The sequence below is a fragment of the Chiloscyllium plagiosum genome, chromosome 29 (genome assembly GCF_004010195.1).
Source record: "Chiloscyllium plagiosum isolate BGI_BamShark_2017 chromosome 29, ASM401019v2, whole genome shotgun sequence".
Lineage (NCBI taxonomy): Eukaryota > Metazoa > Chordata > Chondrichthyes > Orectolobiformes > Hemiscylliidae > Chiloscyllium > Chiloscyllium plagiosum.
In genome coordinates, this window is record NC_057738.1 from 17467182 (window position 1) to 17494830 (window position 27649).

General features: G+C 41.1%; 1 protein-coding gene across 4 annotated transcripts in view; it reads right to left on the bottom strand.

Annotated features, from left to right (window-relative positions):
- tgfbr2b (transforming growth factor beta receptor 2b) overlaps nt 1–19186 on the bottom strand; it is a 79452-nt gene extending 60266 nt beyond the window's left edge. Inside the window, exon 1 of one of the 4 annotated variants that reach the window (XM_043719215.1) lies at nt 18749–19186. In XM_043719215.1, the coding sequence (XP_043575150.1) occupies nt 18749–18938 (190 nt within the window). In that variant the 5' untranslated portion in view covers nt 18939–19186. Of the gene's footprint in view, nt 1–17913; nt 18004–18185; nt 18729–18748 lie in introns of those variants that run through there. The other 3 variants (XM_043719216.1, XM_043719217.1, XM_043719218.1) reach the window with 3 other exon arrangements.
- Nucleotides 19187–27649: the final 8463 nt, after the last annotated feature.

The following is a 27649-nucleotide window of genomic DNA, read 5'->3' on the forward strand; positions in this document are numbered from 1 at the left end:
CGGTATTGGAACTGGTCCTCCTGGGAGCAGATGCGGCGGAGACGAAGGAATTGGGAATATGGGATGGTGTTTTTACAGGAGGCAGGGTGGGAGGAGGTGTAGTCTAGGTAGCTGTGGGAGTCGGTCGGTTTATAGTAAATGTCAGTGTTGATTCAGTCGCCCGAGATAGAAATGGAGAGGTCTAGGAAGGGGAGGGAGGAGTCTGAGACGGTCCAGGTAAATTTGAGGTCGGGGTGGAAGGTGTTGGTAAAGTGGATGAACTATTCAACCTCCTCATGTGGAGGCTGTGGGGAGTCAGCATGTGATTACCTCATCTGTGTATCCCTATTCTCTGACCTGCTGTTGTAGCCACTGTGTTTATGTGGCAAGTCCAGTTGAGTTTCTGGTAAATGGTAACCCAAGGGTGTTCACAGTGGGGTATTCAGTGATAGTAACATTATTGAATGTCAAGGGGCAGTGATTAGTTTGTCTCTTATTAAAGATGGTCATTGACTGGCATTTGTGATGCTTGAATGTGACTTGCCACTTGTCAGCCCAAGGCTGGATATTGTCCAGGGCATGGGCATGGACTTGGGAACAGGTTCTGTGATTTTGGAAAAATTCCAGCATATGTACCAGAGTGATGCTCTTAAAAAAGTGAAGCCCTATCTGTCCTCCCAGCTGTATATGAAAAATCCCATGAACCTTTTTCAAAGAAAAACTAGAGTCTTGGTCAATATCTATCCCTCTAACAATGACAAAAAAAAGGGTAACCTTGTCTTTACTCCATTGCTGTAAGAGCTTGCTGCTTGTAAATCATATGCCATATTGCCTACATTACAACTGTGACTACACTTCAAAAGTACTTTGAGATGTTTGATGGTCATGACAGGCACCATATCAATGCAAGTCTTTATTTTTGCACCTCACAGCACAGAATATCACCCCCATTCCCAATATTGTGGAGGAGGCAAAAAAATAAATAAATTCAGGCCAATTAGAGGGGGCGCATTCTGGAGAACTGTCGTCAAATGGTACACAAAACTAGTCAGAAAGGCCACTCAAATTCAGAATAACGTAAAATGGTAACCACCTTTCACTGATGGAGGAGTTGAAGAGTTTTTTTTAAACAAGACAGAGAGCCTGTTCAGGGTTTGTGCAGGTTGCTAATATAAAAGTGATAGTTTCCCCCGGCACACAGTGTATCAATAGTGAAAGTAAGTGTATGAGGCCTCTGCTGAACTCAAGCTTAGTCCATTGATCACCATTTTCCTTGAAACTTGTGCATGCGGGGAGGTCTGGGCAGTGGGATAAATAACCTATGTATAGCCTCACTTTTCAGTCTCTGGGATATCAGCGGTGTTGGCTCTCCATGGAGCCCAGCAAACAAATCAATTCTGTTTTGCCTACATTCTTCATGCTGCTCAAAAGATTATTGCAGCTGTCTCCTGTTTGAACAGAGTCAGCGATCAGCAAACAAGCCAGCACAAGTCCCAGAGGGGAGCAGAGAGCTCCAATGGCCTGCTTCAACACAGCAATGGAATGCTTTAAGCGGCTAAATATAAATCCTAAGGTGGAAACAACGCCCTGACTGTGTGCCATGTGACACTATCTTCAGATCCAAAGCTTGCCTTTTGCAAGCTCTTGCTGAGATGTCAGCGAACTAAAAATACAAAAAGCAAAAAGGAAGTTTTAGGACAAAGGAAAATAATTTTAACCAGCCCTTTGTTGAGGCCTCAGTTTCAAACAAAATTTTCAGTGAAATCACTCACTAGCAGTTAAAATACAACAATGGTTTCTGCAAGTCTTAATTAAAGAATAATTACTTGGTATTGCTGTATATTTTGTTTGGTTTTTCAGAACTGAAGTCTCCTTCTCAATACAGTAAATGCAGACTGAATCCCATTTATTAATCCCTCAGTCAAAATCCATTGGTGGGGCATATGTCCCTAAAGACTGTATACATATTGTCTGTATATTCTTCCAATGTAGCAGACAACAGGCAAAAACCAAGTGGAGACTGAGATTTTATGACTTATGGATCTTCAGAAGCCACTTTCATCACTTAACCCTGTGCAGAACCAAAAGGCGCTCACCTCTTCAAAATTAAACCATCATAACAACAAAGTTTGAGATGTCAACTGTGACTCAATTGGTAGCAGTCTTGCCTCTGAGCCAAAAGTGATTGAGGGTTCAAGTCCCACTTAGAGAGTTAAACACTCCAATAAACATGGATGGGGCAGTGCTGGCCTGTAGGAGACACCATATCTAGGAAACAACATTAACCCGAATCCACACTCATCTTCTCAAGTGAATACGGTACAATTTCAGAGAATTTGGGAATTCTCCACATCCAGTGGTATCGATTCCCTCAACTAATATCACTGAAAGACTTTGTGCTTCTGAACACAATTAATGCCCATTTCAGGCCTCATCCTGCTACCAGTAGCATTCAACCAGCAGTGGGTGGGCCAGTCACCAAGCAAGCCTGATTATGGTTGCATCTGTGCTCCTTTGAGGGTTCCACGTTGAGGGGCACTGTGTGTCTGATTCCGCCACCTGGCAACGGATGGGCGGTAGTGTCTGGAGACAACTCCCTTAACCCTTGCTACCAAACCCCCTCAATCCCATTACCATGACTCCCATCCTGCCCTGACTCCACTGCGGCATAAATGGTTCATTTTCTGATTGGCTGAATGCTGTGCCATACGTACCAATACTGGGGCATCAATTTTTACAATTTATATACAATCATTTGGATGAAGGATCCTCAGACATTGTCGCTAAATCTGCTGTTATTACAAAGATAGGTAGGAAATAGGTTTAGGGTTAGAAGAGGATATAAAAGGAGACTACAAAGAGATATGTAAGTGAGTAAAGATCTGAAAAATGGGTGATAATGGTGGAAACTGTGAAATTGTTTAATTTGGCAGAAATAATAAAAACATTATCTAAATGGTGAGAGATGCAGAGATTCGAGATGGAGGGTGAATCTGGAAGAAATAATGCATGAAGCTCACAATCTTAGTATGCAAATAATTATGAAAGCTAATACAATATTATTTGTTGTGGGGGGGGTAATAAGATACAAAAATAGGGAAGTTATGCTTCAGTTACACAGGGCATTGGCGGGAGCATATCTGGATGCTGCGAGTAGTACAGGTTTCCTTATTTAACAAACAATATAAACAAATTGGAACCAGTTCTGAGAATGTTTACTTGATTATAAGGTGGTTGCCTTACGAGGAAGAATTGAACAGACTTGGCTTGTATTCAACTGGAGTTTAGAGAAATAAGAGGCAACATCACTGAAAATACAAGGACCTGAGGAGACCTGAGAGGGAGCATGTCGAAAGGATATTTCCTCTCATGGGAGATTCTATAACTTGGGGAATATTGGTTAAAAATAAGGGATCACCCATTTAAGATAGAAATAAAGCAAATGTCTTTCTTCTTCCAGAGAGATGAGAGCTTTGGAACACTGCCTTTCTGAAAACATGGTCTTTGAATGGTTTTTATTAAGGCAGTGGTAGATAGTCTTGATAAGCAAGTGGGGGAAAGGTCATCAGGGATTGTGCAGGAATCAGAGTGGCCAGGTACTCATTGAAGGGCAGTGCAAGCTTGAGGGGCTGAGTGGTCTACTTCTGCTCTTAAGGAGGTAAAAACAATGACTGCAGATGCTGGAAACCAGATTCTGGATTAGTGGTGCTGGATGAGGTGGGGGAAGGGGAAATGAGGAAACTGTTGAAGTCCACATTGATGCCCTGGGGTTGAAGTGTTCCGGGGCGGAAGATGAGGCGTTTTTCCTCAGGCATCTGGTGGTGAGGGAACGGTGGTGAAGGAGGCCCAGGACCTCCATGTCCTCGGCAGAGTGGGAGGGAGAATTGAAATGTTGGGCCACAGGGCGGCGTGGTTGATTGGTGCGGGTGTCCCGGAGATGTTCCCTAAAGCGCTCTGCAAAGAGGCGTCCAGTCTCCCCAATGTACAGGAGACCGCATCGGTAGCAACAGATACAATAAATGATATGTTTCCCCGGCCCCCAATGCCTCATCTTCACCATGGATATCCAATCCCTCTACACCTCCATCCGCCATGACCAGGGCCTCCAAGCCGTCCGTTTCTTCCTCTCCCGACGTCCCCAACAGTACCCTTCCACCGACACACTCATTCGTTTGGCCGAACTGGTCCACACCCTTAACAATTTCTCCTTCGACTCCTCCCACTTCCTTCAGACCAAAGGGGTAGCCATGGGCACCCGTATGGGCCCCAGCTATGCCTGTCTCTTTGTTAGCTACGTAGAACAGTTGATCTTCCGTAATTATACCGGCACCACTCCGCACCTCTTCCTCCGCTACATTGATGACTGCATTGGCGCCACCTCGTGCTCTCGCGGGGAGGTTGAGCAATTCATCAACTTCACCTACACATTTTTGCTGAATGGCTGCTCAGCATGGAAACAACAACAGGCAGAAGTTCAGGGATATGGGAGAGAGGGAGAAAAAGGAACAGAGTGTGTTCATCTTCATTTTAAGGCACACGCTCTGCAACCTTTTCAAAGTTTTCCATTTACAAAATAGTCTGAGCAGCTGGGCCAACATTGTAAAGGGTCCTCCAGCCTATCTACAACACTGGCTCCTAACACAATTCCTCCAACCACCACAAAGACTCTGGTTTTCTGGCAGCTAGACAATTTCCTGATGCCGTGAAGGGCCTGCAGACCATTCAAATAATTCTAATGCACCGTAAGTGTCAGTAGGCCATCAAATGTAGCTTCGGTTGTTGATCCCACATCTTGAAAAGTGGCCCGAGGATGGGACCAAGCCAGTGTGGGTTTTCACATTCATTTCCACAAGAAGGTGAAAGTCCTGTCTTAAATTTCAAAAGAAGCCTATAGAAGGCTTTAAAATATGCTACATACATCTGATATTTTTCTTTTCACATATTTTAGGGAGAAGATGAAAGCTGGAAGTTAAAAATAAATATCTAGTTCTTGGTAACTATTAGTTATAAATTACAGTTTTAAACAGAATAGAAAGCAATGCTAAACATGCTATTTTACCACAGGATTGTCTAATGAGTGAATGATTCTGTAGTTAAAATTTCTGGTAGGATGAAATTAAGAGCTTGCATGCTGCTAATATATTAAATTTAATAAAACTTCTGTGCCTGCTCTCACTTCCCCTTGAGTTCTTTCATTATATAAATTACTGTGTCTACACTTTTAATGGATGTTGCCTTCAATAAACCACTACCTTGTAATTTCACCCTCCTGCCAGTTGTAGCACTGCAGCATAATAAGATGGTGCAGCTACAGCACAAGTTGACATGGGCAATTTCCACTGTAAATGTGGGGGCACCGAAAGCTATCAGCAAGATACAGAAACAGTGGCAGAATGAATAATTTTTTAAAAATTACAACTGCCACCCTCATTCACCTCACCCTGCTTCAACTAATGGTGCCTTGTGAGCAAATGCTAAAGCAACTTTCCACCTCCATGTACTTCATTTAGTTTTTGTAATTCTAAGAATCTACTGAGACAAGAATGGCTAGACTGAGTCAAGAATGGCTAGACTGTGACATTGAAACATCTGGTATAAGATAGGAAGGAAGCCATATAGTAGACAGCTAAAAATTAACATTGCTCAAATGGCGCAGAAGTGAAGCAATGATAAGATATCAGCAGCTATTAGACGCATTAACCATTGTAAAGGAGGTCTCAGATGAATTAATAATTTGCATCTCTTTCATCCACCACATTTCTCCCCACAAACACTCTCGGTTTATCTTAATGACAGAGAGAGAATATCTCGCTCAAAGTAAGCCGTTAACAGTATTGATTTAAACACCATTTCATGCTGCGAAACAACAGTCATGAACATTCCCTCCCCTACATCTCCATGACTGCTCCTGTGTGTTCAGGAGGTTATGCTGTTGTTTGACCTCATATATTGTCATAGCTTCTTTTGCATCGCTATACTGGTTTGCTAATTTTAAAATTGTTAAGTTATGAAACATTTCAAAAGTGTCTTTTCATTCAAGAATGCAAACTGGATGAAGGAGCAAAAAAAAAAAAACTGCTTTGACTGCTCCAAAAATAAATAAAAGGAAGTCAAGTGAATTTTCAAAATAAAAAAAATCTAGTACCAGTGTCTTTCGGTACCTTCATCTAACATGTCCTAACCTCTGAACAGTTAATAAACCACTGAAGCAGAGTTTTTTTCCAATCCTCCAGCATCCTCTAACTAGGAAATCTAATCCTTTGTTTCAAAGAAACATAGATGTCTCTTCCTGAAACTAAAACATTGCAGAATTTTAACTCTAGGATGTCTTATGTTGTTGACACATAACCACTCATTTCACTTTTTTTTTAAAAAAAAAACATCCCCCTCCTTTTTCTGACCTCCCATCTTCTCTTTGAAAGCTCCAATCCCATGGAGATGGTACAGTACACAGATGGTTGGTAGGCCATTTGAATGCAATGGGAATCACTTCACCAGCATCCACACACAAAGGTGGGTCTAAAAATCAACCTTAAAAGTCACTCCCTATTGTACTCAATGCCACAGGGAGGTCAGCTTATAATTAGTTATGATGATCTTGAATTCACTTTGATGAAATCACATTTCCTAACAACCCAGTTGGATGAATCCTCAAAAAAAAACCTTGCAGTGCTATCAAGAAAGAGTGGGATCTTGGGTGGCTCTTTCAAAGAGATTTAATACTGAAATTCTGGAGATTTTGGTCTCGATGACTGAAAGTTGGACCATTAATGACAGGGCAAAGGATGTGGGCAATTTACAAGAGGCCAGACTTAGAGGAAGGTAGATATCTTGATAGATTTAAGGATTGTAGTTGGGTACAACTCATTAGCCATAGGGAGAAATGAGATCATGGGGGAGCTAGAACACTCAGAATTTTAAAAATGAGGTATTGGTAGACCTCGAATGAACGTGGGTCAGCGAGGAGTGATGAGCGAGAGAGATGGTGTAAATTAAAATAACGAGCGACAAAGTTTTGGATAAACTCACATTTATGTATGGTGGGAAACTGGTGATAAACAGCGATGCAGACAAATAACTGAGACTGGAAGTAATAAAGCGTGAATAAAGGTTACATTTATAACCATTTTTATACGCATGACTGCCCATAACATCAATCTGTACAAATAATAAGCAAAAACAGGCACATAAAATAAATAATATTAAAATTGGTAGCATTCATAAACTAAATGTTTCTCAAATTTTCACGGAGGAGATTCTTATGTTTCCAACGTAGCAAGAAAGTATGAAAAAAAGTGCCCAGAACCAGAAAAAGGCGAACAAATTAAAGAATTTTAAACTTGGAGTTGAGCGTGATGTCACTAGAGCATTGCATTTTTTGCCTGTTACTAACATTTCAAAGCACAATGACAGTATTAGAAAACATAAATGAACTTCGGTAAACCTGGAGGAAAATATTGTTCGGACGAAAGGTCACTGGATTTGAAATGCTAACTGTTTTTCTCTCGACGGATGCTGCTAGACTTGCTCAGTTTCTTAATTATACTTTCTCTTTTTGTTTCAGATTTCCAATATCAATATTTGTTTCTATTTTAGGGAATCACTGTTAATTGCTAACTCCCTGAACATGTTGGAAGTCCATTAGTAGATTGTGCAGCGTCAAAAATAGATTAGATGCTCTACAGTGTGGAAACAGGCCCTTTGGCCCAACAAGTCCACACCAACCCTCCGAAGAGCAAACCACCATCCCTCCCCCTCTGATTAATGCATCTAACACTACGGGCAACTTAACATGGCCAATTCACCTGACCTGCACATCTTTGGACTGTGGGAGGAAACCGGAGCATCCGGAGACACGGGGAGAATGTGCAAACTCCACACAGACAGTTGCCACAGGCTGGAATTGAACCTGGGACCCTGGTGCTGTGAGGCAGCAGTGCTAACCACTGAGCCACCGTGCTACCCCGTTCAATTTTTCTTTGGACTTGCTCACAAACTTACTAATGGAATTGATATCTAAAAAGATTCGAGTTCTGGCATTTAGGAAACCTCATGCAAGTCAATGCACTCCCTTTTAATTTCTCTTCCCCCACCTCAAAAGATATGGGTCCTACGTTGTGACAATTTTTAAACAGATGCTGTATCACCTTTGTACCAATTCGCATTCCACATGTGTCAACTTATACATTGATGGGTATTTGATGATGAGCCAACACAGTCCTAACCTAGCTTGTCTCAGGAATCATTCTAGATAACCATCAGGCACACATGCACCGGTTTTCTAATACTCTCTCCCTTACTAGGGGACAAATGAATGGCAATAAATTACTCAATCCTTTGGGCTTGTTCTACAATCATACCTCACCACATTTTAATCTGACTTTTGGTTCATTGGTAGCTATTTCACCTGCAAATCTGAAAGTTTTTGGTTTGTATCCCAAACCAGAGCAGAGCAATCTGCATGATCTAAGCTGGTGATCCAATGCAAGAGCGTAAAAGTGCTGTAGCATCAAAGCTACTATGTTACAATGAATTTCATCTGCTCTCAAGTGCACACCTAGTTTGTACAGCACTATCCTGAATAAGAGCAGGGCGGTTCTCCCCAGAGGCCTGGTCTGTACGCGTCTGGATTGCTTTTTCTAAAGGTCCCTAGGATCAATTGGTTTTTCGATAAAGGATATTTTTGTTTTTTGGATACATTTACTGTTAAGATCTGTTTGAATCTGAAATGGTCCTCCAAACATGTCTACACATCCATTTAGGACCTCTTTCAGAAGACTGTCAGTTCATAGACATTTTGGTTTTCAGACATGTGGATGAAGGATAGCTGACCTGTATTCATTCCTTAAGAGAAAGTGAGGGCTGCAGATGCTGGAGATCAGAGCTGAAAATGTGTTGCTGGAAAAGCGCAGCAGGTCAGGCAGCATCCAATGAACAGGAGAATCGACGTTTCGGGCATAAGCCCTTCTTCAGGAAGGGCTCCTGTTCCTTGGATGCTGCCTGACCTGCTGCGCTTTTCCAGCAACACATTTTCAGCTCTGTATTCATTCCTTCACCAACATTACTAAGCCGATTATATGGCGATTTTCTGTTTTCGCCAAATTACTGCTTACAATTGGCTGCTATATTTCCTTCATCACATCATACTTCCAGAGTAATTAATTGGCTATACCGCTTCCTGAGGTCTTCAATGGCATTTTATAAGTGAAAGCCTTTTGTTTTCAAAATCTATTGATCCCAGTTGTGAAAATCAGAGGCTCTGGGTGTAAGTTTGTTCGCTGAGCTGGAAGGTTCATTTTCAGATGTTTCGTCACCATACTAGGAAACATCGTCAGTGAGCCTCTGGTGAATCAGAGGCTAAATCAGAAGGGCCTTCACCAGAACAGTCAAGTACCATCGGGTGCAACATATTTATCTTCAAAACCATTTTGAAAGATATGTACTTATTATAAATATGTGCGGATGCATTCATTATTGCAACAATTTTAAAGAATTCAGATAATGCCTAATGCCCAATTGGAGAAAATGATTCATCAAAAGTTCCTGTGCCATGAAGGAATATCACAGCATCCAACATGAAGAAGTTTCATTTCCACTTGAATTGCTCTCCACATGATACAAACTAGAGAAGGAAAGAATTTGCACCAAGACTTCCAAAAGCTTTCACAATCAAAGATGTACTTTTTGAATTACAGTCACTGTTGTAATGTTGAACATGCAGCAGCCAGCTCCTACAATGAATGCATCAATTCTCAAATGAGATATTGCAGAGCTGAGTTGCAGAGGCATCTGGGTGCCCTGATGAGTGAACCACTAAAAGTATGCAGGTACAGCAAGTAGTTAGGAAAGCTAATGGAATATAAATGTTTATTGGGAGGGAATTGAATGGAAAAGTAGGAAGGTAATACTTCAGCTATAAAGTGCATTAGTAAGACCACATTTGAAGTATTGTGTACAGGTATCAGTCTCCTTGTTTAAGGAATAACGTAATCATGTATGAAGCAGATCAGAGAAGGTTTATTAGACTTATACCTGGCTGGATGTCTTGTGAGGAAAGGCTGGATGTGCTAGGCCTGTATCCACTGGCGTGATTGAGTTCAGTAAGAAACAACTTTATTGAAGCATACAATAAGGATTCTTAACAGAGTGAATGTTAGAAAAACCTAGAACTCAAGGCTACTGTTTAAAAATGAGTATCTCCTATTTAAGATAGAGATGAGGATTTTTTTTTTCCCCTCTCAGACAGTAATAATTCTTTGGACTGCTCTTCCTCAAAAAGTGATAGAAGCAGAGTATTTGAATATTTTAAACGATAGGTGGCTGGGTTCTTGGTAAGCAAATGGGTGAAAGGTTATCAGGTGTAGGCAAGTTAATGAGTTGAGGTTACAACCAGAGCAGTCCTGATCATATTTAAGTGTTGGAGCTGGCTCAAGAGGCAGAATGGCCTATTTCAGCTCCTAGCTTGTATGTTTGTATAATCTTTTGATTTTGGCGTTGGCTCAGGGATAAATATTGGCCAAGACACCGAGCTTCCCTGGACATCTCCAAATTAGTGGTGTAGGCTATTTTATGTCCACCTAAATGGGTAGCCAGATTAATATCTCACCTGGCATAAAGTGCCAACATTGTCAGTGTGGCATTCCATTAGGACTGCACTGAAGCAGCAGCCTAGATTTTGTGCTCCAGTCTCTGGACATGGACACAAGTCCACAACCTGCTGACTCAGAGACAGGAGTGCATTGGAATTTCAGACAAGGTTTGGGCTTTTCACAGATGGAGTGAGATTGGCAGACAAGATTGAAGGCTTTACAGACTAGCAACGACTTCTGGTTTTCAGAGATAACACTTTGGATTGGATTATCAAATTGCAGAGTCTCAACTGCTAAAACATGTAAACATGGAGAAATGTATTCAAAATTAAAATACGTATATGGATTGGAACTGTTGAGGTGTACCAATTCTATTTATTTGTGAAATATTTGCAAAGAGAGATACATAATTTGTTCTGTAGTGAAAACTTTGCTAAAATGTAACTCCTTAAATGTATTAGAGCAGTTCAGCTGGTTTACATTAAAAACATGTTCATTACTTATAACTGAGTATGCAGTGTTAACAGTCAGGACCTTTTATATTGGGCAATATTGCAGCTGTGATTCAAGGCTCACTATTACCACCTCAAATTTATTGAAGGTTCTTCAATTCAAGTATTAACAGAACAAGGCTCCACATTAAAAAATAGGGAAAAGGTTTCACCAGTGTTAACACTAATGGTTTAATAAAGAGAATCATGATCAGGAGAGAGATCATGAACAAAACAATAACAAAAATTGCTGGAAAAACTCAGCAAGTCTGGCAGCATCTGTGGAGAGAAATCAGAGGTAACATTTCAGGTCCAGTCACCATTCTTCAGAATTCTGAATATTTTATGGCTGAGCTTTTCCAACCATTTCTGTTTCTCAGCATCCACGATTCTTTTGTTTTTTTTCAGGGGATCATGAGGCTTTTTTTTAAAAAAAGTATAATTTACAGCATTTGCAAGAGAAAGGGATGGAAAATAGTTATTCCTGAAGTTGAAAGTTCTCATCTCCCATGCTTCTCACAACTGATGTATTTTTTAAAAAGTTGTTAGAATATGAACAAAGAATGGATTTTCCTAAATTGTACTAATTTTCAAAATATTTAGCCCAGATAATTAAAGTCTCAACAAAGCACAAGGCTTTGAGAACAACTCTTATATTGAATAAGACTGCTAAAAATAAGTGGGCAGGGTACGTCTTTACATTGACACATTCTCCAGACTACATCAAATGTCATATAATCTTAATTTACAGAACAGAACCAATCTATTTGACACAAGTGGCATAAACGATCGTTGATTGAGGATAACTATTGGCCAGGACACCAGAGAGAACTCTCCTGCTGTACTTCAAAACAACGTTTGTAATCCATATCCTGAAAAGCTAGACGGCATCGCTGTTAAACATCTCGTCCAAAAGTCACTACTAGACTGCAGTTTTTAATGTTTAATAAGTTTTATGTTTAATACCACAGTGTGGTGTTTAGATATGGGTGGCAGTGTTCTCCAAAGCCTTCAGCACAGTGAGTTTGCATGAAAATACAATTGACGTGGTAACACTGGTTTAAAAATCACCTTAAGATGTGAACAGATGATCAATGACACAGCATGTGCAATAAAATCACTACATATATGGGAAGTACAAAGATGCTTTTGATAGTGTTTCATTGCCACCCCCGGAGACTATCACGTGACCCACAAAACGTGTTGCTTTGTGTACAATTTTCCACATCACCTGCACTAAATGTACCCCTAAACACACCAGTCTATTTTCAGGAGTTTATTTAAAAAAAACACTTGCACCAACGAATCTCAAATGCAGTTACTACAATTTGCTGCTGAAAAATATACATGTTTGTCAGCCTCTCGCGTAATCTATTGTCCATTGGATTGTCTGAAAAATACAGCCAGTAATTCCATTTACATTTGGAGGGCCCTTGTGGAGCAATGCCCCTACCTCCGAACTATGAGACTGGGTTCAAGTCCCATCTTCTCCATAGTTGTAAAATTACATATCTGAACAGGTTGATTAGACAATACACTATATATAGTTTTAAATTCCCAATGGCCTTCCCAAGAAACTGTGAGTAGGTCAAATTAAAAGGTGTACATCCTGCAGTCAACCATTGTAGAACACTCCATTATCTGTATTTACAAGAATATTGCTTGTTCCAACTTGTTGGTGATAGCTGTACCAAGCTGACTAAACTAAGTGCTAACTGAAAGCAGGTAGTGTCAAATAAACAGCCATCTTTTCCCACCAAAGGGAAGATGTAAATGTAGTGGTTATGATACCGGGTTAGTAATTCACAGGCTAATAATGCAGATCTCATGGGTTCACATCTTACCATTGCAATTGACGAGTTTAAGTCCAGTTTTAAAATTCTTTTGCAAATAGATCCCTGATATGGGTTGAAGTGACCATAAAGGCTCTGCTGTAAGTTCAATGACCTGAAACATTAACTCGGTTTCTCTTCACAAATGCTACTTGACCTGCTGGTGACTTTCCCACTCTTACTGTTTTATAGGTGAAGCTTCCAGATTGCTGTAAACCTCCGCTGGTTAACTACCATTCTTTGGAAGACCAAACATCTGTTAAGCGTCTGTCCTGTATGTAATTCCTGCCCCACACCAACATGGCGAGCTCTTACCTGCCCTCAGAAGTAGCCATGCAAGCCACAGAGTTGTAATGCCATCTCAGGGGCCTGACTAGCAATGCTCACATCCAGAGATATTTCAAAGTAGAATAGTAAATTCCCTACATCTAAACCCACATGCTTGCCTGTGCATCTTTCACACGTTTGTCTTAACAGGAAACCACTGTTGTGTTAAGGATGTGTTCCTGCTATATGTAACACTGCTTCAAAACAACAAAATGAATTTATGTAGCACCTATCGGGCCATCAAACATTCCAAGGCATTTCACATAAAATTTGACGCAGCCATGTAAAGTATTATCACGATAGTGGCCAAAAGCCTGGTCTAAGGAGAGTGTTTAAAAGCAAGGCAGAGAGGAAGGGGAACAGAATCCTAGAATCTAGAGGCTGGACACCGATGGTGCGACAATGAAAACAGAGAATGCACAAGAATCTAGACTGTTCTAGTTTCTAGGTTGCAGGAACACTTTCTTCCATCTTGTGGCTCTCTTGGTGACCCAAGAGCCAGAGGCTTGCAAGACAGAACAGCATTTGGGTCTACCTGCTTCACAGTCTGCTGTGCTGAGCTGCTGGCTCTACTTACAGGGATGGAGAGAAAGAAATGAGAAGTCTTTATTTTAAATCAATGACACAGAGAGAAGAAAGAGAAGAACAATCAAAGACATCATTCATACCAAGAGGTGGACGTTTGGTGCATGTTCTTCTAAGTTAAAGATTGCAGTGAAGGGAAGAAGAAAAATTGCATGCAAAATCTTGAGGGTCTATTGCATTCGGTTCTGGTCACCACATTACGGGAAGGAAGTGGAGGCTTTGGAGAGGGTGCAGAAGAGGTTTACCAGGATGCTGCCTGGATTAGAGGGTATGAGCTATAAGGAGAGGCTAGGAAAACTAGGGTTGTTTTTCTGGAGCAGCAGAGGATGGCGGAGACATAATAGAAGTCTATAAAATTATGAGATGCACAGACAGAGTTGACAGTCAGAATCTTTTTCCCCCAGTGTTGAAATATCTAAATGAGAGGGAAAAGATCAAAGGAAATGTAAGGGCCAAGTCTTTTTTAAAAAAAAACAGAGTGGCAGGTGTCTAGTCACACTACTGGGGTGATGGTGGAGGCAGAATATGATAAAGGCATTTAAGGGGTTTTGAGACGCACATGAATATGCAAGAAATGGAGGGATAAGTACCAAAGGCAGACAGAAGGGATTAGTTTAATTTGGGTCATGTTCAACATAACATCGTGGGTCAATGTTCCTGTGCTGTACTGTTCTATGTTCTATGTCTGTGTGCTCTGCAGTGTCACATAATTAACTAATTTTATTAAGTAACCCCATTCCTTCATGGGCTAGCAAGAGATGGCTGGCCTCAGTCTTGGGGAGGAAGTACCATTCCCCTGAAGAGGAGGAAGCTTGGGAGAAAATTGGCCACTCCACAGAAGGAAGGTAGTATCTTCTTGTTCCTTTTAGGATGGAGATCCTATCAACTCCATTGCAGTTGCAACCAGGTTGGACACCCTAGACAGTGCGACCCTTGTGACTGGAGGAATCTAGAAATAGCTCAACATCCCCAGTATCCTGTTTGATCCAGATGGGACCACAGTGATGAAGCTTCATACGTACATCACCAAAATATTGAAAAACCTCATCAAATTCCTCCAGTACAAAAGGCTGTGCTCTGCTGAGATGTTGCCCTGCTTAGGGAGAGCAATCAGATACTGCCTTCAGACCCTGCAGAGATGCCACTACATCAGAAGTCCCATGCAACTGTAGGTTAAATCCGTTCAGATTCCCAGGCTGCCTGTAATTGTATTGGAGTTGAGAATTCACACTGATATAGGGTGTGAGAGATTGAAGCCCTTTTTAATTATGTGAAGGGGCTGCTCCTTAACCTTTTACTGCACTTCATTCCTGATCTTTGGCAACTCAGGGTGGAGAAGGATGGACAGACTTGGAGGACCTTTTTATTAGTCTGCTTCTAGTTCCAAGGTAACAGGTCCAGCTCAAGTGGAATTTAGGGCATCCTTGGACTCAATTGCTTGCCTCTCTGTCATGGTTATGTCCTTGCATCCTTACAGAGGGAGCACGAGGTATCCATCGATGGCACTTGAGGTATTCTACAACTGATGGGCACCATAGGGATTGGAGTACATTTTTTCAACCCTGGAAATGTTTCTAATTTGAAATTGATGTTTTGCATTTGTTATTTTTTGTCACAGTGTCTTTCTAAGAGCAATAAGGTTATTTTCTTATTTGTTTTATTGATTGCTCAAGGATACAAATTGGGGCTCTCGCGATAAAATGGTATTGTCCCTGCCTCTGAGCCAGAAGGCCTGGTTTCAAGTCCTACCTGCTCCAAAGGTGTGTCACAACATCTCTGAACAGGTTGATTAGGAAACATCGACAAATAGGGGCTGTTCAAGCAGGCAGATGTGTGTCATGTTGTATTTGAAAACAAACCTATTGTTGAGAAAACGTCTGGGGTCTGCTTGTGTTATTGACTTTCTGGGCTGAAGAAAGTCATTCCTGAAGAAGGGCATGTGCCCGAAACGTCGAATCTTCTGTTCCCTAGATGCTGCCTGACCTGCTGTGCTGTTCCAGCAATAAAGTTTCAGCTTTGATCTCCAGCGTCTGCAGACCTCACTTTCTCCTTTCTGGGTTGGATCAATTTAACATCAGGGAGGGATGTGTGGCTGAAGGAAATTACAGAGGGAGGCACAGTGATTGGAAAATAGGGAAGATGGTTAAATCAAGGCATTGATGGACCAGGAACCAACATTGGTCAGCAAGCTGATGGCTGAGCAGGACTTAGTGGACAGAACTGGGGGCAGCATGATGGCCCAGTGATCAGCACTGAGATGGACTGCCTTACAGCACCAGGGACCTCAGATGACTGTCTGTGTGGAGTTTGCACTCTCCCTCACAGTATCTGAGAGGGTTTCCACCAGGTGCTCTGGTTTCCTCCCACAGTCCAGAGTTGAGCAAGTTAGGTGGATTGGTTATGCTAAATTGTCTTGTGGCTAGGGATTGCAGGCTAGTTGGGTTAGCCATATGAAATGTAGGAATTGGGTCTGGGTGGGATGCTTGGAGGGTCAGTGTGGACTTGATGGGCTGAAAGGTTTGTTTTCACACTGTAGTGATTCTATGATTCTACTGCAAGTTAGGACAAGGGCAGAAGAGTTTCAGATAAGTCCAATTTTATCTTCGGTTCAGAAAAAAAACACGGTGTTAAGTTTGGGGGAAGTGAGTTGACCAAACTTAGTCTGTTACACAAATATCTTAGTGTTATGTATACATGGGACAAAAGCTATAAAATTGTCTTCTCATCTCACCCAAATGCACCTAAAACACTGGGACTGTGCTAATAAGATGCAGCTTTACTTTAAGTAACATGTAATTCTCTCAGCACAAATACCCGACTGAAACAGATTGGAATTGTAATTTTGTATGCAGAAAGGAAACCCCCTCGGTTTATATTTTTTTTTAAAAAAAGCAAATTTTATTTAAATTAAAAGAAGTTACCTCACCTTTGTGCTCCCCCCCCCCAAATTCCTGGCCATTGAGGTGGCGTTTTCATTATGTGTATTTTACTGTTAGACAGGTGCCATGGATCTCTTTCTACTAACAGGCTGACCAGGTGGAAATGTTTTGCAAATAACAGAAGACACATAATTGGAACTGGCATGTTGTAAATGTGTCTTTCAAACAAAATACTCTGATCAATATGGTCAGTGTGCTGTTCTCATACAATGCTCAGTCTGTGGAGCTGGCAGGATGATAAAAAGGCTATAATCCATTCTTTCTGCAGATAAATGAACTTCTATCAAGCTGACTTTGGAAATCATATTTTAAATCAATTATTTAGGACAGGCCAACAGAAATGTTTATGGAATTTTCAGTTTGCCATCTGTTATATATAGAGACATCCTTTCACTTTTCCCTGTTGCAGTTCCAGCCTTTAAAAGATTATTATAAACCCAGGTACTACAGGAATGTAAACTCTTACAGTAACTTCATGACATATTCTAGCAATCTGTCTTGTGCAGCTTTGCAAAGTCTTGCCATAACATATTTCCACTCTAAAAAAAAATCAATCGATCTTAGAAAACAGAATCGACTACTGACAGCTGCTTTCCAAAGGGCATTGCTCATAAGTGCAGTTCATCTCAAAAGGTAAGTTTTCCCAGCAAGACAATCAGAAAGCAAACTCAGCCCACTTCTGTAAACAGGTTTGTCCATAGTGCTAACAAATACAGCCCACCTTTTCCATAAAGCCAAACAGCCTAGTTTGACAAAAGTGCAAATGACCATGATCCACCTTCACAATAGTGCGAAATGTAGCCTTTGTTATTAACCCAATAAATACAGCCCATTCTCTCAATCATCCCAATAAACATTCCACTTCCATAACAGCAGCAATAAAAATACATTCACTTCACAAAAAAGCCAAATATATCCCAATTTCCCAAATATATCCCAATTTCCCAACTGCAAACAAGCAAAGCACAATCCATCTTGACAATAATGCCAACAAATGCACCTACAATAGAATAAATGTCTAGCATAGCCCACCTTTACAACCATGCCAACACAGCCAACTTTTACAATAATGCCAATTTACTCAGTGCCCTTCATAAAAGCCTTAACAAAAACCTACGCAATAAAGCAACAAGAGTCCTTCTTTTGAATTCTCTCAACTCCTGTTTCTCACCTTCCCTGTGCCCCGTCTCCCTCCAGTGACAGCTGGTGGATATTTCCAGCACTGATAATGACAATCTAAGGTAGCAGACAGAACCGAGTGCCTTCCTCCACCCTCAAATGTCCGAGTTGAAGACACCACTCCCTGCGGTGCTTACAGAGCGAGGCGGCTCAGCACATGCCTTACCGCTCCCCACTCCTTCCCCCGCCAGCTCGCTGTGAAACCGCTTCAAGTGGCGGGCGCTCAGAGCGCTGCTATCCGGGACTGCGCTCGGCAAAACTTACCGGAAGCCTGGTGGAAGTCTGAAAGACCTGAGGCTGCAAATAAAGTGAAGACCCAGAAGGAATCCATTAGTCCCATAGCTTAAAAGGGCCCGTCTGATGGCGCCCGAAGGGATGTAAAGTCAAGAAAACAAGATGTAGGAAAGTTTCTCAGTGAAGGCTTTGTCGTTGCTGCAACTTTTGAGTTCTCTCTCTCTGTCCGCCTGAGAGTCAAAATGCGCCTATGAGTCATTGGTTTATGTACTTAAGGGGAAACAGGAAACTTCAAATTCAGGAGGAGGGCTGAGATATCACTGAGAGGGAGAAAGCAAAGAAACCCTGTAGCCAATCATTGTCTGGTTTACATCTCCAGTCGAGCAATATACAATTTCTAACGCCCAGAGTTTTTTTTAAAAGCTACACCAAAATGTGCAGCTTTGCAAAGGGGAGGCTCCACAGTTTCTGAGCTCAGCAGAGAGGGAGCTGCCTCACACATGTGTCTGGTCTGATAGAAGGACACGGTTATTTTCTGTCCTTCATCACGCGGCATACATTTACCGAGCCCTTGGCTTCTATTCTCTGCTTACTGAGGGGTATCACTTCAAAAAAGGACGAAGGTGAATTGCGGGGAAAGCACAGAGTGCAGGCCAAACGATCTCCTCCTGCAGAGTTGATCTGCCCCAACTTTCTCCCTGAAAAGTCAGGCAGACTCCATTCGTGCCCGGCCCGGGATTCTTGGGGAAGGAGCAGGAGTGAGCCATTCACAGAGATCAGCATGGATCTGTAGCTCAATGTAACCGACTGTCAGATTCCTAGGATGGGACATGAGATGTTCCACATCGGAGGGGGCGGGACGGAGTGGAGATCAGGGTTCCCAGGCACCCATGTTCGTTTACAAAGCCAGTTGTAGTACCCTGGTTCAGTTGGCATTGTGACCTACAGTGGACCTGAGGGCTGGGGATGGGACTGACAGTTATGGGGGAGAGTAGGAAGACCAAGGCCAGGCTGTCAGCACAGTTTTGAATGGGGACTGGGTTTGTTGGTACTATGCCATTTATTGGCACTTTAGTAAAATTGAGCTGCGCTTATTGCCCTTCTATTGAGGGAGGCACGTGTTTTTGTAGTCAAGAGTGTGGTGCTGGAAAAGCATAGCCGGTCAGGCAGCATCTGAGGAGCAGGAAAATTGATGTTTTGTGTCATCAGGAATTGTGATTCTAGGCTGCGATAATTGAGTGAGTGATCTGTGGAAGATTACTCCGTTCATTGGAAGAGAATGATTTATTGAAGTGAGCTGTACTCCTGGGCAAAACCTATATATAGAAGTGGGCAGTATTTACTTTCTGATGTCTTGTTAAGGAAACTTTTTGTATTTGTATAGAAGTGCAGAACTTGGCGATGCTAAAGAGAATCATGGGGAAACATCTTATTGGGTCCTGATGGTGAAAGATGTAACCAAATTATGTGAGAATTCTGCCGAGGCCTATCTCTATATTGAGAGCAACTCACAGCAACTTTTAAGCGAGGTGTGGGTGTCTAGGGAGCAGAAGATTGCCTATTACAGCAGATTATTATTTGTTAATTACCTTATTAACTGCACATCAATATGTAGCTTCCCATTCTACCACCTGCTGCAAGCAAACTCGATGCTTAGAGTGCTTGACATGGAAATCAGTGTGAGTGTCTGATGACTTCAGCTCACCACTATACGTGTGAAGAATCTCCCTGATCCTCATCCCTCAATAGCATCTCAGAACATGATCCATAGCCAGCAGTCACATGTACTCATTTTCAGTGGACACAGGCATTCAATAATTGCCAACCCCTCCAGATTCTTCTGGCACCTATCTGATCGACTTGATGCTGAGAAAGTACAAGTGCTTTGCATGCAACAGCAGCGAGTAGCTTTGAAAGGTTGCTGAAAGGACACTTTGCGCACGTTGGGCAAGCACCCAGCTCATGGATTGGACCAGGCTGTATCTCAGGGTTGCACACTTGCTCCCTTAGTGCTCACTCACTCAGTGCCTACCTGGATGCTCACAATATTCCTGCCTTGTAAATTAGTGCAGTCACACAACTCCGGGTTCAGTTAGCTCAGTTGACTGGATGGTTGATTTGTGATACAGAGTGACATGAACAGCGCAAGTTGAATTCCAGCATCGGCTGAGGTTACCATGAAGGACTCAACTATGCAAGCTCGCCCCTCACTTGAAGCATGGAGACCCTCAGGTTAAACCACCTCCAAGGAGGGAGCAGGACAATGGCAACCTTAGCTTTTCACCTTGCAATTAGACAGTGCCTTGCTTGACAATGGTCCTCAGTCAAGGGGGCTTCACCCATTGCTCAAACAATTGAGATATCTTCTCTTTCCACTGTAATCAGAGAGTGACTAGGCACCTGTGCTGTCAAAAGTGACGGCTTCAGGCACATCCATGAATCTGGGCAATATGCAGCAAGTGGTGATTTGTTCAGGATAACCATTAATGTGGAAGAGAGTTTTGATATCCCTTATATCAGCATAAAGTTTACACCATGAACAAATGGTTAGAGTCCTGTTCATGAGGTTACTAATAAGGCTGATCTTGTAGTGTACGGAACTGTAGAAATCCCAAGACGTACATTAACTGGGGAATGTAGCTTAATAGTAAATAATAGTGGAAAACGCATTGGCAGATTTGGCAACTATTACATTGGGTTAGTTTGAATTTCATCTTTGAAATGGATTAGTCACATAATCGTAGCATTTCTCACAGCACTATTAAGATCTGTAGCTTTCTTATCTCCAGACATGATTCAGTCATTCAACCTTAGTTCTACAACATTGGAGTTGTTGCATCCAGTTCTTTTTATTGTGGAGTCAATGGTGTCATCCGCAAAACAAACCAATTAATTTGTTCTCTGTCACTTCTGTGAAAACTATATTGATTCTTCTCAGTGAGGTAATCAATCCTGACCTTTTCCACACTATCTTCAAAGAATTTAAAAATTGATATCAGTGGTATTTTACTTAACATTCTTTCCCACACTTTCTTGAAAGTTTAAATTAATCTGTAAAATGTCATCTCGTGATTGACCACCTCCATCCTTGGTGTACCTCTCTCCCTTTTCTTCTCCACTTTCCTCAAAGAGAAGTGAAACATCCTGGTGTAGTCCTAGCGTTAGAGTTACTTCAAAGATTCATAGTGTAATGAGTCAACTTGAAATTTTTCTGCAACTGATCAATTGGAAATATTCAAAGCCACACATGCTTTGTTAATAAAGATAATGGTGATTAGGTGACAACAAAGTACTGGAGATCTTTCTCATTATAATGTAATATCCTGCATGCACCCTGAATAGATTACCTCCTGTGCCATTAAGTTACCTAGAAGATGGGTTGGTTGAGGCCCATCTATGTGGTAGGAAATAGGGAAGGGGTAAGGTTTTCCCTGTTTTACTGTGCATTTCTAGTTGGATGACATGGTAATCTAGTAATGATTGTTTGCACCAGTTACTGCTGTAGACGTTTTGTTGACTGAGCTGTGCCAGATGAACAGTTTTTCATTTTCCCACCTTTATCAGCGTTTGCTAGAATCCTCAGTCGAGGGTTCATAGACCTTGATGTCGTGTACAAATATAATGTTTGGGTACTTTTGACAAATGAGGGCTGGAAACTACCAAGCTTGCAAACATATGAATTTTTATTGGTTTTTACAGAGAAATGGTTTAACAGGACCCCATTAGAGCTTCCTTCCTCCACATCTTAGTTCCTTGTGCTCCACCATTATCTGAAATCTCTGATGATGCAAACTAGCTGTTTGCATAACAACTATTAACCCCATAAGTTACAGTGACCAGTAACCTGATTCAGCTGATCTCAGCTAGGAGATAAGCTGCAATGAGGCTTTTCAAGATAATACTCCTGATCTCAGAAGGGCTGACATGAAGAAAGGATGCATGGACAAAGGAGTGGAATCAGATTCCCTGGGAATATATCCCTTTAGGATGGAAGGGGATGGTGACAAAACTTCAGCAAAGAAGAACAACACCCTTCTGATAAAACCCATATTTGAGCAGGAGGAATTGTTCCTTATACAGTCTAGGAAAAGAATCAAAAACCAAACAACATTACAGAAATGTAGTCCGATATGCAGGATTTTCCGTAATGCCCTGCATCCAGCCAACCTGTTACATCAAACCCAATAGAAAATGCATTAAACATAATAAATAATCGGTACAACAGGATAATGTTGAAATATTTCTTAAACTATTGCATCATAGAATGGCAACAGCAAACAGGAGACTCTTTGGCCTATTTGTAAGAACAATTCAGCTTTTATCACTCTTCTGCTGTATCCCAGAGATCCAGCATTTTGTTTTCCTCTTCAGATGCTTCTCAAATTCCCTTTAGAATACCAGGAAAAATTCTGCCTCCACCAGTTTCTCAGGCTATGCATTCTAGCTCCTAATCACTCACTGTGCAAAAGAACTTCTCCTCAAGTCATCACTTGTTCTTTTGCCAATTACCTTAAATTGATTTGCTTTAGTTCTTCATATCTCCATCAAATGGGAACAGCCTCTCTCTGTCTGAAGAGAACTCTTATGATTTTGAACACTTAAATAAATCTGGGTGAAAGTGAGGACTGCAGATACTGGAGATCAGAATCGCAAGTGTGGTGCTTAAAAAGCACAGCAAGTCAGGCAGCATCCATGGAGCAGGAGAGTCAACGTTTCACGCATAAGCCCTTCATCATTCCTGATATAGAGCTCATGCTCAAAATGTTGAGTCTCTTGCTCCTCAGATGCTGCCTGAGCTGCTGTGTTTTTCTAGCCACATACTTTTCAACACTTAAATCTCTTAACCTTGCTATCTCTCTCAGGAGAACAGCCTTTGCTTCTCTATCAAAACAAAGAAACAATTTAGATTTATACAACTTTCACATCCTTTGGATTATCTTAAAGCTAATTAAATATTACTGAAGTGTACTCACTATTGTAATGTAGTTTGCAGCAAGGTTGCACATTCAGATATGTAATAATGGCCATCTACTCTCTGTGGATATTTGAATGAGGACAAGAGGGAGAAGTTTCTCACTCAAATGCTGCAATGCACTAAGGCTAGCAGGGAGGACTGATGAGACCTTGGTTCAACCACTGAACTGAAAGATGATACCTTCAACGATGGAGCATTCCTTTAGTATTGGACTGAAGTATCCACTTAGAATATTTTCAAGTTTTGAGAGGACCATCATCGGTCTGACTCAAAGGTGAGTATGCTATCACTGAGGAGAAAGTGAGGTCTGCAGATGCTGGAGATCAGAGCTGAAAATGTGTTGCTGGAAAAGCGCAGCAGGTCAGGCAGCATCCAGGGAACAGGAGAATCGATGTTTCGGGCGTAAGCCCTTCTTCAGGAATGAGCCAAGGCTGAGTGCTTAACTGCACATTTTCTGAATGTTGCTGGCTAATTTCTGGTACCTTCTGGGGCATAGATATTAGGATGGATAGACATTGTAATATTTTAGTTACTGATCCCAGAAAATCAGGACACATTTTTGTGAACTTTTCCTCAGATGACTCAATGAATTGAGAGAAAGGTGGGACAGGGGAAATTGTAAAGATTTGCGGAAAAGTGGCCTCAGGTTTTATGTTTTTCTGTGTTCTTAAGTAAGTTACAGGGGTTTTGTTTATTTTGTTGTTCATGTTTGGGATTATAAAGTCATAGTAGACAGAGAATTTTGATCAGCTTAGCTCAGCTTGCAGCATTCTTGCTTCTAAGAGCATTTCTAAGCAGACGGAGAGAATGCTGTATTATTGCAGAACAATACAGGGTTACAGGGAAAGGAGGGTGAGAAATGGAACTGGCCAGATTACTTGTGCAAAGAACTGGCATGGATAGATTAGCTATCTATCAATGGCTTGCTACTGTGCTACATTCCACACTCCATGATAAAACAGAGAACTGTGGATGCTGGAGACCTGAAACAAAAATCCAAAATTGCTGGAGAAACTCAGTACATCTAGCAGCATCTGTGGAGAGAAAACAGAGTTAACATTTTGAGTCCAGTGAAAGCAGATTCAAAATGTTAACTCTATTTTCTGTCCGCAGATACTACCAGACCTGAGTTTCTCCAACATTTTCTGCTTTTGCTACAATTCCACAAGGTCATTCCTGTTTGTGAAAGCTTACTCGACCTTATTGTTTGCTAAGGTCCCCATATTACAACATTCAAAAGAAGTGAAAAACTTGTATTCATATCATGCTTTTTGTGACTACTGAAGGTTTCAAAACTCTTTATAGGATAGTCACTGTTGTAATATAAGAAATTCAACAGCCAATTTGCATTTTGCAAATAGCAGTGTAATAATGACCAGATTTTTAAGAAAATTTTTATTCGTGATAAATGTTAGACAAGACACCATGACATCTTTCCTGTCTTTCTTGCATCCACCTGAGCACTGGGGTCACATGAAATTCAACACATGCAACAGTGTCACGCTCCCTCAGTACTCCACTGGAGCGTCTATCTTGATTTTTGAACTTGTGCCCTAGAATTGGATCTTAATCCAACATTTTGTCATTCAGAGGCAAGAGTGCTATTTATTGAGCCATGGTTGAAATTGTTTCATAAGCACTTCACTCCTTGTAAACATTTGAGATCTCAAAAGACCATGAGATACAATTGGAAGTTTATCTATCTTTCTCTGTTCTCTCTATCCCTATGTGGAATGCTGTGCAGAACCTGTTTACATTTTTTAAATTTTATTTTGTTTCATAGCTTGTATATCATTAACTTGGTCAACAGTTTAGTTGACCAAAGTGTGATGCTGTTTCCTTCCAGGCAGAACTTTGTTACAATCATGCACTTTATACGTTTGTCATGTCTTGGAACATTGTCTTTAAAGTAAGATGGAATAAAAGGTGGGGGTTGGGTGGGGTCATGTAACCTGTTCTTAATTCTGCCTGACAGCAAACTTTGAGATTGGGAATTTGCTAGATCTGTTGTGTAACTATCAGGGTGGTGTTAGAGACTAAAGTGGGGAGGTCATGATTGTTTTACTGGGAAGATTATGCAAGTTGTTTACATTTAGTGGCAGTGGCAGCAGCCTGTTTGCTAACATTTGATAGACATTGCATCTTCATAATCCCAGAAACATTTTGAGAATGTTGAATTGTAAACAGTTGTGCTCTAACTGACTATTTAGTTCCAATATTAAGGAAAGTTGGGCCCTTAAGGATAGCTAATCAACATTGTTACCTGGATATAAGGCCAATTTCATTCATATTGCCATGGTGATGGGCTTCAAGATTGGAAGGGTGCAGAGAAAACAGTTGTAATACCAGGTTACAGGCTTTCTGGAAATCTTAGACAGGTTAGTCCACGAGGATCCAGGAAACAGAGAGTAGCTGAAGACTAAAAGTCTCTCTGCTTCAATGTTGTGGAATGCAGGTCGAGGATGACACATAAAAAGACCACATTCAATCGGAGTTTAATGAATCTGGAAGATTTGCTTAGCCAGCACTAGAGATAGGACCTCCAGTGACATTATCAATTCTGGGACTGGAAGTTACTCAATTAAGAAAAGGTAAAATCAGATTTAAATCTTTAGGATCTAAGAATTCACTTGGATTAATTTTTTCTCTGTTAATCTTAAGAGAATTGTACGTCTGCTGAAATAATAGGTAACATACACTTGTGAAGATTTTTCAGGTTGTAAAAAATGAAGAGAGGTATTCCATTGTGAGGTTTAAAGTATACGTTAATGAAAAATATAATGCTTAGTCAATAGTGCTTTTAGTCTTTTGGTACAGTAAATGTCTCTAAAATGTTAAATCTTGTTCAGTAATCCTTTCAGCCATTAACTGGAAGTTCAAAAATATTTTTTCAAATTTATCCATCTCTATGAAGATTGTAATAACTTAGATAATACATTACTGTTATGTTGCTACAAGTTAAAATAAATAGCAGAGAAACTGGAAAACAGTGCAAGTGGTTCGCCAGTTAAAATATGTTTACCAAAAAAGTCTCGGAACTATAAATCCAATCTCCTCTACCTGCTGTGGGCTGTGTGACCAACATCTGATTTTACTCTATTGCTAACACATGGTTTTGTCATGATATCATTGGTTAAAGTTTCTTTCAGCAAATTGTAGGCAGGCTGAAAGCTAGGAAATTTGCATATTTCCTCATTACAACTGCAGGTATGGACCCTCTTAGATAATTCCACCTGAAGTTCTACTTGGGCACATAGTCTGAATGTCTCATGGTTGTTTAATTTCAAACATAGGTGAAATGAGGACTGCAGATGCTGGAGACTCTAGACTCTAATTTCAAACATACTTTAAACTCTTTCTTCCTTAGTACTGCCAACATGAGTTGCATATTATTTATTTAACAGGCTTTTCACTGAAATTTTAAATGGACAATTTAGGTAGATGTCTGCAATAATTCAAAACAACTATAAAATGAGTTGGACCAATATGCCATGAAGTTAAATTGAACAGCTCCCAAAAATGGGCAATTATTCTGTGCCTGTTCAGGATTTTTATGGAGCTGAAACTTTATTGCTGGAACAGCACAGCAGGTCAGGCAGCATCTAGGGAACAGAAGATTCGACGTTTCGGGCACATGCCCTTCTTCAGGATTTTTATGGAAACAAGCCGATTTCATGTGTCCTGCTCATTCCCATAATTCCAGTGTTGCCTGTGCTATTGAGTTCTTTGCACACTTTATCAAGTGACCCAGAACTGGGAGGTGAGCATAAGATAAAAGTAGTTTGCATATCTTCAAGCCGCCTTGCCTCTGTTAAAGACGGGTTGCATCAGGACGAGAGCACGCAATTGGAGTTCTTGTGTAAGTTACGCTGATGTCGAAAATTCTGATAATTGCATTGGTTTGAGGGTACCGTAAGGTTCTGAGATGCTGCTTTGGAAATCCCAGAGGAGTAGAAGCAACGTATTGCATTTACAGGTGGCTGATAGACCATTTTAACAGATCATCAAAAGGCAGTGGGACTGTGGGAAAATAACTTTGAAATTAATGTCAGGAGTCAAGTTCTGAGCACCTGGATAAAATGGATGTAGGTTTGCTCGCTAAGCTGGAAGGTTCATTTCAGCGAGCAAGCCATCATCCAGAACCTCAACCTGAGCTACAAATCTTCTCAAACGTTGCTAATGTGGATAAAAGCTTGCATGAATCATCAAGGTCAGTGAATTAATCTGCAAATACCACAAACCACCAGCTACAGGAACTAGTAGAGGAGCACACAAGGTTCATGTCATATCAGTTTAGAAACATGAAAAAGGGGCACAATCTATTTCCCCCTCAATAGATGAATCAGTACTCCATCATGTTGAACACCTCTTGAAAGAAGCACCATGGGTGGCATTGGCACCATGAGCATAACCTTTTACTGAATCAAATTTCCTGTCATGGTGGCATTTGAACCCAGGTTCACAGAGTATTAACCTGGGGATTTTGCTTACCAGAGCAGTGATATGACCACCTCTCTCT